Genomic DNA, 11035 nt, shown 5'->3' on the forward strand with positions numbered 1-11035 from the left:
TCATCGTCACACCTGAGACACAGACATTACAAGTACAGTACAGTACAAGACATATACATATTTTACCTGAACTACTTATTAATTGCATACTTTACAAATCTTAACAGTGTTTCAATGCTGCTTAGTTTATTCAACATTATGAAAGGATATGTTCAGGCTTCAGGTTTGGCAACAGTGGAGTAGAACATTGTTCAAATACCATGAACCTGCAGATAACACTATTGCACTGACATGCGATTTGTATTGTGAATTGGGGTGTACATGCTGTATTCTACTCACCTCTTTGTCCACAGCAGTATTTTTACATCATTTGAACGGGCTCTTCCTGTCAAAGAAAACACATTTCTTTGAGGGGACAGGCCATCATACTCTACATTATGATATTGAACTGAGTACACAGTGTTTCTAGACTTACCACATCCATACGAACACAATAAGTATGATCACCATGAAAACTGCAGCTGCGGAACTGATGTAAACTGCAATTTGGACAGTATTTGTTTCTGAAAATGACACAGGATACATGAACGCAAAACATTCAGATCAAGGGAATTCCCACATGAAATACATTGGTTCAGGACAACAGGACATTTCACTGGACAGTAGAACATAACATTTGCTTCCATACTGACCCTGCAGGATCAGAGACAGAACAGTAGAGTTGTGAGCCCCTTCTTTGTTCCTGGCCTCACAGAAGTACTGTCCACTGTCAGAGGAGGTTAGAGAGGTCAATCTCAACACCTCTCCTGGCCCTGTCTGTGAGATGTCTGTTCCATCCTTCTTAAACCAGGTGTAGTTATCCACTCCTGGGTTGGCATGACTGCTGCAGGTCAGGTTCACAGAGCTTCCCTCTACCACTGGACCAGAGGGACTGACTGACACCAAGGTGTTCCTTGGGGCATCTAAAGCAAGTAGAAATGATAAAAAGGTCATATCTGCTGTATATTTGGTTATGATTATTCCAAACAGTCCTTCCCAACACGGTTGTGTTAATTTCATCTATATTCCACTGTAGCGTAAAACCGTTCCTATGCAGTATCTTGGAGATTACACTGTCTCTTGCCCAACAACATAACATTTTAACAACCTGCTTCCCTTTTAAGCAAGCACAAACAACTTTGGACAAAAAAGGAACATCCCCGCAAGCAGACTTAACCTACACAGAAACACTAAGAACCATGAAGGATGAGTTGAGGGCTCCATCTTTGTTCCGTGCCTCCCAGTAATACCTCTCTGAGTTAGCAGGAGAGACCTCCTCAAGTATCAAATAAGTCCCTGACTGGATAGGGCTGCTCCCATTGACAAGGTACCAGGTGTAGCTCACTGCTGGGTTAGCATGGTTGCTACAGGTCAGATTCAGAAACCTGCCCTCTCCCACTGGACCAGAGGGACTGACTGACACAGAGGTGTCCTAAAGGGTCTGAAAGTGACAACAAATTATACATTGGGGAAGAGAATGTTCTTTCGCAGACTTTGTATTCAAAGGTCCTATTGGCACCACAGTCTTGTTGGCCTACAGCTCATACATTCTGACGGTGGAAACTGCTGAGGGGAAGACAACTCATAATAATGCCCAGAATGGTGTGAATGTTGTATAGCATTACATTCACTTGATTCCAGCCATTATTATGGACATCCCCTCAGCAGCCTCCAGCAGCCTCCACTGAATTCTGACGGTCAATTAAACTGCCAATACCCACAATGAACATCGAGGTTAGTTACATTAGATCTGGCTGTGTTGATACTGACTGTGCTGGTGTCAGACTTGCAAGGGGCTGTGCATTCTCCCTATACAGGTTGTAGGTCAACACAGGGGGGTTTGCACTGCAGCTGTAGGTGAGAGTGACTGAGCTACCCTTAACAACATCTCCAGATGGACTGACTGACAATGTGACATTATTTGGAGCATCTGTAGAAGAGGAAGTAATGATGAGCATATCTCTAGAACAACACTACTACAGTACCTCTCCCCACACATTATGTTGCCCATATATTTCACCGAATCATAACACTGAACTTTCATCCCCGTAAGTGTTTCCAGTATATCTAATAGGTCGGAATATTTTCTATACATTCTGTTAGTAGCCTATAATTCCCTTTGTTATTTCCTCTCACCATACCCTGTCATCATTAACACCATTGTCACTTTGCATAACTTCCCCTACAAGTAACCACAATGTTAACACACAAAGGCACACTCAGCAAATAGGCACTGCCATTGTCATTCAGACCAACCTGACAAAAGCTGATATTGGAGAGCACTATTTCATCAATACAGTTCTTTCAAAATCACTCCTATTATTTTACCAGAAATTCATAATAGACCTTGAATTTAACTTTATTTGCAACATAATGCAATTAAATGAACACATTTCTGAATCACCAAATCTTTGGTGCAGAGCTTTGAACGTAGATAGCTGCTTGAATATGCCTAAAATGATCTCCTCACATTAATTAGGTGAGGTATTTACTCACATTGTATATCAAGAAACACTGAATCAGAGGAGAGATGATCTTGACCTCGAGCAGCACATTGGTAGCTGCCAGCATCCTGAATGCTGGCCAGGAATTCTGTGTTGTGTACTGAGTGTCCATCCCTGAACCAGACAATAGTGGGATGGTCACTCAGTGTACAGGTTGTGTCACATGTTAGTGTCACCCTCTCTCCCTCTCTCACAGTGGCAGGGTTTACATCAGCTGTCAGCCCTTGTAGAGAGAAGAAAGAAACCAGGCAGGAAGTCACTGAAACCGTTTATGTAGCCTATTCATGATAATGAATGGTCAAACAATTCGACTGATTTTAACATTACCTGTAACTGACAACACAACTCCTTTTCGATCCGACCATTTATCATGGTCTGTCAGAAATCTGAATTGGTATGTTTTTGCATCACTCAGTCTTAAGGTACATATTCTCAATGGGCAGTTGTGCTTGTTGTTGCCAAGGTATTCTACACACCCACTAAATGACTGGTTCTGAAAGATGTCCGTACATGTGTTGGTCTCCTTAGCGAACCAGATGGTGTCTGTGACAGTGTCTCTTGAGGGGTAATCATAGCTACAGTTGGGAGAACAAGTATTTGATACACTGAGAGAGAAAGAGAGAAACAACACTACTCACCCTCCTGCAGAACTCATAGAGAGATACTTACCATGCAAATAAATACCATGGAGAGATGTGATAATAACCATGTCACAAGCAGAATGCAGAAGTTGGAATGAGAATGAATTGTCTGTGGAGCCTTTTGGTGCTATTGTACTCCCTGTTATCATACACTTGATATATTATAGTATATTTAAAACTTCACTAGGGTAGGGGGCAGCATTCGGAATTTTGGATGAAAAGCATGCCCAAATTAAACTGCCTGCTACTCAGGCCCAGAAGCTAGGATATGCATATAATTAGTAGATTTGGATAGAAAACACTCTAAAGTTTCCAAAACTGTTAGAATAATGTTTGTGAGTATAACAGAACTGATATGGCAGGCGAAAACCTGAGGAAAATCCAACCAGGAAGTTCTATTATTTTGAAAGGCTGTTTTTCCATTGAAAGCCTATCCACCATAAAAAGACTTTAGGACCCAGTTCACAATCTCTATGGCTTCCTCTTCATGTGGCCAGTCTTTAGGCATTGTTTCAGGCTTTTGCTCTGAAAAATGAGGGAGATACACCACTTTCAATGAGTGGACAGTGGAAATTTCCAGACATGAGCCCAGCGCGTGATCGGGAGCGCGCATTTCTTGTTTACCTTTTCTTTTGACGAAGCTTTTGTCCGGTTGAAATATTATTGATTATTTATGACAAAAACAACCTGAGGATTGATTTTAAACATCGTTTGACATGTTTCTACTAACTTTTAGTGTACTTTTTTGACTTTTCATCTTAAAGTTGAGAGAGTGCATTGTGCTTTTGGATTTCTGAACTAAACGCACCAACAAAATGGAGGTTTTTGGACATAAAGAGGGACATTTTTGAACAAAACAAACATTTATTGTCTAACATGGCGAACTGGGAGTGCCACCAGATGAAGATCATCAAAGGTAAGTGATTAATTTTAACTCTATTTCTGGCTTTTGTGACACCTCTCCTTGGTTGGAAAATGGCTGTATGGTTTTTGTGGCTAGGCGCTGACCTAACATAATCGCGTGGTGTGCTTTCGCCGTAAAGCCTTTTTGAAATCTGACACAGCGGTTGCATTCAGGAGAAGTGTATCTTTAAATGTATGTTAAACACTTGTATCTTTCATCAATGTCTATGATGAGTATTTCGGTAATTTGATGTGGCTCTCTGCATTTTCACCGGATGTTTGTTTGAGACAATGATTACTGTACATAATGCGCCAATTTCAACTGAGGTTTTTGGACATAAAGATGAACTTTATCGAACAAAACACACATTTATTGTGTAACATGAAGTCCTGTGAGTGCCATCTGATGAAGATCATCAAAGGTTAGTGATTAATTTAATCGCTATTTCTGACTTTTGTGAGCCCTCTCCTTGGCTGGAAAATGGCTGTATGGTTTTCTGTGACTAGGCGCTGACCTAACATAATCGCATGGTGTGCTTTCGCTGTAAATCCTTTTTGAAATCGGACACTGTGGTTGGATTTACAAGAAGTGTATCTTTAAAATGGTGTATAATACTATATGTTTGAGGATTTTAATTATGGAATTTCTGTTGTTTTGAATTTGGCGCACTGCAATTTCACTGGCTAGCGCTAGCGTCCCACTTGTACCAGAAAGGTTAACTTTTTAGGGATAGGGGGCAGTATTTGGAAATTCGGATGAATGGCGTGCCCAAAGTAAACTGCCTGTTACTCAGGCCCAGAAGCTAGGATATGCATACAATTGGTAGTATTGGATAGAAAACACTCTGAAGTTTCTAGAACTGTTAAAATAATCAAGGTATTTAATTTAATATCAGTCCGAATGCTCAATCCCTCTGTCTTACTCCTTCAAATTACAAAAAAAATATTGCATTATTGGATTGCTATCTGAAAGCCAATTACCATTCACCTTGTTACTTTCACTAGTCTCCAAAATCTGTTTCTTTCAACTGAAACACTTCTTCTCTTTCTGTAAGGGATGCGTACTGGCGGCAGAGAAGTCAGGCGCAGGAGAGCAAAAACTGATTTACAACGGCGCAGTTTAATAAATAAAACCCCCGTTAACAGTACAATAATCAATGGGTAAAACCCATCACACACCAGCATAACGTGCACAAGCATTACAATAAACAATTCCGGACAAGGACATGGGGGGAAAAGAGGGTTAAACACGCAACATGTAATGATGGAATTGAAACCAGGTGTGTGGGAAGACAAGACAAAACAAATGGAAAATGAAAGGTGGATCGGCGATGGCTAGAAGACCGGTGACGTCGACCGCCGAACGTCGCCCGAACAGGGAGAGGGACCGACCTCGGAGGAAGTCGTGACACTTTCCAGTAGAAAAAAAACATTCTCAATCACTACTCGTAATACACACGGACCACTCTCAAACAATGTTCTGCTTTTCCCCCTCTTGCAAGGGCTACAACAAAACAAAACAAACATGATAACTTTCTCCATATCGGAAGGCATTGTTTTCATTTTAGTATACCTTAAAAAAATTGCTCTGTATTTGTATTACCAATCTCTGTTGGATATTCCCTTTCTGCTTCAATATTTATTAAATGTCTATTTTTTGATTCATGTGTAATGCTTTAGAGGGATCAATATGTATTAACTGGGTTGGCAATGTCTTAGTCCCCAGTAGATGTCGCGCTCCGTCCATAATAAGTCTGGCACCTGAGACAACAGGGGAACAGATGCAGTCTCCATATTGCCTACTCACAAATTGGTTTAGAATGTCATCATTTGGGATATCAACGAAAACTGTTTCAGGAGTACAATAAATTGTAGCCTTTTAAGTTTAGATACTTTTTTCACCACTTGTGTGGGTGTGCTAGTTGTATATTATTATTTTTGTTCTATTCTTAGTTCATCAGATAATCATAATAACACATTATACAAATATTATGTTACTTTATCTCTAGTAACGTTCATATATCCATACATAATAACGTTATACATTAAACTCCACCTGTAGATCCAACGGCTGTGTTGGACAGACCCATAGTTAACATTACAGATGGAAAAACTCAGCTCACAGAACTGTTGGGTGCATTCATTCATCTCTTTCACACATGAGCTAGTCCCCTGAAAGCTCTCATTCATTCAATATTTAATAGCTCAATTTCAAACCTCTTACATCCAAATTTCAATCAATCATTTTAATATCCAAATTCCAAAGAGCTTAATAAAACCCACATTTCAATCAATCAGCTTATTATCTAAATTCCAAACAGCTTAACACGTCCTTTCCACACTCACACAACTCTCACACTGGGAAAACACCTGTTCAGTTAATTAGTCAAGCACACAATACATTCATCCACATTCACTTAGTACTATTCCCAAATACACTCAGTAATCTCCTGTATAACTCGGTGTTACCTTCTATGCATACATGTGTATCTTCTGCAGTTCCTCTATAGTCTCCATAGTAGCCATAGTCTCTACAGTATCAATGGTACTTGAGCATCAATCATTATTAGTTTCAATGGCATCCATAGTCCCTATAGGTACAGTATAGCAATGGTCCCTACAGCATCTATAGTCTCTCAGCATCTATAGTCCCTCGGCATCTAGTCCCTCAGCATCATAGTATCAATAGTTTATATAATCATAAATGCTATGGTCTCCATAGACTCTATAGTCTTGCCGCTTCCCATACATATAGAATAGCACCTTGTGCACCTTATGCTATTCTCAGTGGTTCCCCAACCACATAGACACTTCTCATAAATGCCTAAAATAAGACCTTGCTACTACCAGTGGTTCTCAGACCACGTAGACACTTCTCATATAAATGCCTACAGACAATTGTCAGTGGGGCCTCTCCTGCCCTCACTCTAGCCTTCCTTACATTTAATTATTTACATTTAAAAAATATATAGATATATACAGATTCATTTAAATAGATTTACTGAAATCAGTTGCCGTCCCTCAATTGTTTGCAGATGATGTCACGCCCTGACCATAGTTTGCTGTGTATATTTCTGTTTTGTTTGGTCAGGGTGTGATCTGAGTGGGCATTCTATGTTGTTTGTCTAGTTTGTCTATTTCTATGTGTTTGGCCTGATATGGTTCTCAATCAGAGGCAGGTGTTTGTCGTTGTCTCTGATTGGGAGCCATTTTTAGGTAGCCTGTTTTGTATTGGGGGTTGTGGGTGATTGTTCCTGTTTCTGTGTTTGTTCACCACACGGGACTGTTTCGTGTTCGTTAGTTTATTCGTTATTTTGTTTGTTTGTTTTAAGTATTCTAAATAAATATGAATACTCACCACGCTGCGTATTGGTCCGATATCTCCTACTCCTCCTCAGACGAGGAGGACGAAGAATTCCGTTACAGAATCACCCACCACCAAAGGACCAAGCAGCGTGGTAACGGGCAGCAGCAGCAGCAGCGATCGCAGGACGCCTGGACCTGGGAGGAAATTCTGGACGGCAAGGGACCCTGGGCACAAGCTGGAGAATATCGCCGCCCCAAGGCTGAGCTGGAGGCAGCGAAAGAGGAGAGGTGGCGGTATGAGGAAGCAGCACGAAAGCGCGGAAGGAAGCCCGAGAGGCAGCCCCAACAATGTATTGGGGGGAGGCACACGGGGAGTGTAGCTAAGTCAGGTAGGAGACCTGAGCCAACTCCCCGTGCTTACTGTGGACAGAGATGGTCTGGGCAGACACTGTTTTATGTGGAGATACGCACGGTGTCGAGCCAGGTGCCATGAAGCCGGCTCTACGCATCTGGTCTCCAGTGCGTCTCCTCGGGCCGGTGTACATGGCACCAGCCCTACGTGGTGTTTCCAGTATGTGTGCATAGCCCAGTGCGTCCTGTTCCACCTCGCCGCACTGGCAAGGCTACGGTGAGCATTCAGCCAGGTAGGGTTGGGCAGGCTCGATGCTCGAGACCTGTAGTGCGCCTCCACGGTCCGGTCTATCCGGTGCCTTCTCCACGCACCAGCCCTCCTGTGGCAGCCCCACGCACCAGCTCTCCTGTGGCAGCCCCACGCACCAGCCCTCCGGTGGCAGCACCACGTACCAGGCCTCCAGTTCCTGCTCCCCGCACTCGCCTAGAGGTGCGTGTCCCCAGCCCGGTACCACCAGTTCCGGCACCACGCACCAGGCCTCAGTGCGCCTCCAGGGTTCAGTATGCCCTGTTCCTGCTCCCCGCACTCGCCCAGAGGTGCGTGTCCCCAGCCCGGTACCACCAGTTCCAGCAACACGCACCAGGCCTACAGTGCGCCTCGTCTGTCCTGAGCCGCCCGTCTGTCCTGAGCCGCCTGAGCCGCCCGTCTGTCCTGAGCCGCCTGAACCGCCTGAGCCGCCCGTCTGTCCTGAGCCGCCTGAGCCGCCTGAGCCGCCCGTCTGTCCTGAGCCGCCTGAGCCGCCTGAGCCGCCCGTCTGTCCTGAGCCGCCCTTCAGTCAGGAGCCGCCTGAGCCGCCCTTCAGTCCAGAGGCGCCTAAGCCGCCCTTCAGTCCAGAGGCGCCTAAGCCGCCCTTCAGTCCAGAGGCGCCTAAGCCGCCCTTCAGTCCAGAGGCGCCTGAGCCGCCCTTCAGTCCAGAGCTGCCCCTCAGTGCGGAGCTGCCCCTCAGTGCGGAGCTGCCCCTCAGTGCGGAGCTGCCCCTCAGTCCTGAGCTGCCCCTCAGTCCTGAGCTGCCCCTCAGTCCTGAGCTGCCCCTCAGTCCTGAGCTGCCCCTCAGTCCTGAGCTGCCCCTCAGTCCTGAGCTGCCCCTCAGTCCTGAGCTGCCCCTCAGTCCTGAGCTGCCCCTCAGTCCGGAGCTGCCCCTCAGTCCAGAGGCGCCCCTCAGTCCAGAGGCGCTCCTCAGTCCAGTGGGGCCCTTTATTAGGGTTCCCAGTTCAAGGTCGGTGGCGAGGGTCGCCGCTCCAAGAGGTCACTGAAGCGGGAAATGACTATGGTGGAGTGGGGTCCACGTCCCGCACCAGAGCCGCCACCGCGGACAGATGCCCACCCAGACCCTCCCCTATAGGTTTAGGTTTTGCGGCCGGAGTCCGCACCTTGGGAAGGGGGGGTACTGTCATGCCCTGACCATAGTTTGCTGTGTATGTTTCTATGTTTTGTTTGGTCAGGGTGTGATCTGAGTGGGCATTCTATGTTGTTTGTCTAGTTTGTCTATTGCTATGTGTTTGGCCTGATATGGTTCTCAATCAGAGGCAGGTGTTTGTCATTGTCTCTGATTGGGAACCATATTTAGGTAGGCTGTTTTGTATTGTGGGTTGTGGGTGATTGTTCCTGTTTCTGCGTTTATTCACCATACGGGACAGTTTCGTGTTCGTTAGTTTATTCGTTATTTTGTTTGTTTGTTTCAAGTATTCTAAATAAATATGAATACTCACCACGCTGCATATTTGTCCGATATCTCCTACTCCTCCTCAGACGAGGAGGACGAAGAATTCCGTTACAGATGGTGTGTCTTCTCCTGGGTATCTCACAGTAAGGGTCTGGTCTGGACGGGTCCTCATCCTCTTTTGGTCAGACGGGAATTTCTTTCACGCTTTATAAAATGTGCCACCGGTTTCGCTCGCAGACCCCCACTGGAAAGCTCCACAGGCAGAATCAATCATATTGTTCGTTGACTGCAAATTGTCATGAAAATTCTTCCACAGGGACACTCGAAGTCAATCTTAAGTTAATCATTGTTTATTTGTCAGCGCACTGAAAAGGTTGCAACCAACTCAAAACATCATAGTACACATGCCAATCAGGACCTCTGCCTGGGCAGTCCCAATAGTTGTCTTATATACGGCTATACACAGACAAGTTATATTTTCATGATTTAGCATAATTCATGAATCATTACTGTTCTATTTCATTCATGTGACAGATCAATACTGGTTCATAATGCGTGACAGACCAATACCTCACAAGGTTTCTTCTCTCTAAGCTGAGACCTTGAAACTGAGATATCTTTCAAAACAAGGACTAATTCGTAACATATCATATGTTAATGGGTGATGGATATTCACAAATTAATACATACCATACAAAACGTAACGTATCATACTAAATGGAGTGTTTCGGAATTACTTACAGAATAATAGCAAATGCTCTGAGACCAGGTTGGTTCCAAAGACCTAGACCATAATGACTGAACGCATCCACACCCTATTTTTTCAAACCTGGCCGGCTGGCCGGACCTACCAACCTGGCCGACCGGACAGACCTACCTACCTGGCCGACCGGACAGACCTACCTACCTGGCCGACCGGACAGACCTACCAACCTGGCCGACCGGACAGACCTACCAACCTGGCCGACCGGACAGACCTACCTACCTGGCCGGCTGGCCGGACCTACCAACCTGGCCGACCGGACAGACCTACCTACCTGGCCGACCGGACAGACCTACCTACCTGGCCGACCGGACAGACCTACCTACCTGGCCGACCGGACCTACCTACCTACATGGCAGGCAGGACCTACTTTAATGGCCGGCTTTACCTATCTTTCTGGCCGGCTGACCATACCTACCTACCTGGCCGGCCGACTGGTCCCATTTGGCTGGATGGCGGTCCTATCTGTCCATGGTCTCATCTGGCCGTCCGTGCGGTCCTATCTGTCCAACAGGCCGACTGGACCTATCTATTTATGTTATATTATCTTGTTGCATTTTCACCTATGTTACATTATTTTCTGCATTATCATAATTTTACATTGTCTTGTTGCATTGTCATTTATGTTACATTATCTTGTACATTATCAATGCTACATTGTCTTGTAGTATTACTGTTTGTTACATTATGTTGTTATATTGTCATTATGGTACATTATCTTGTTACATTATACTGTATGTTACATTATCTTGTTGCATTGTCATTTGTTACATTATCTTTGTTACTTTATCTTCTTATTCTTCAATCAACAGTCTTTGCTGTTTTTTTTCCTGTGTTCACTTACCATAAATACATGCTTTAAGC

The 11035-nt window shown here is 44.6% G+C and overlaps 1 protein-coding gene across 1 annotated transcript; it reads right to left on the minus strand.

Annotated features, from left to right (window-relative positions):
• Positions 1-411: 411 nt before the first annotated feature.
• LOC129837137 (B-cell receptor CD22-like) lies at positions 412-3632 on the minus strand. The gene is made up of 5 exons (XM_055903048.1): positions 3574-3632; positions 2994-3058; positions 2476-2742; positions 633-902; positions 412-503 (listed from the first exon to the last, which is right to left on the minus strand). Exons 1-5 carry the CDS (start codon positions 3630-3632, stop codon positions 412-414), a joined length of 753 nt encoding a protein of 250 aa, XP_055759023.1.
• Positions 3633-11035: the final 7403 nt, after the last annotated feature.

This window comes from Salvelinus fontinalis, chromosome 38, assembly GCF_029448725.1.
Source record: "Salvelinus fontinalis isolate EN_2023a chromosome 38, ASM2944872v1, whole genome shotgun sequence".
Taxonomy (NCBI): domain Eukaryota; kingdom Metazoa; phylum Chordata; class Actinopteri; order Salmoniformes; family Salmonidae; genus Salvelinus; species Salvelinus fontinalis.

Bases quoted from the DNA above. Each gene is read 5' to 3' on its own strand.
- LOC129837137 (XM_055903048.1), bottom strand. From the start codon at position 3,632: ATGCCTAAAGACTGGCCACATGAAGAGGAAGCCATAGAGATTGTGAAC. The intron at 903-2,475 runs GTGAGTAAATAC...TACTTGCTTTAG, and splicing joins AGTGTTTCTTGATATACAAT to ATGCCCCAAGGAACACCTTG. The intron at 504-632 runs GTCAGTATGGAA...TGTCATTTTCAG, and splicing joins TCTGTCTCTGATCCTGCAGG to AAACAAATACTGTCCAAATT.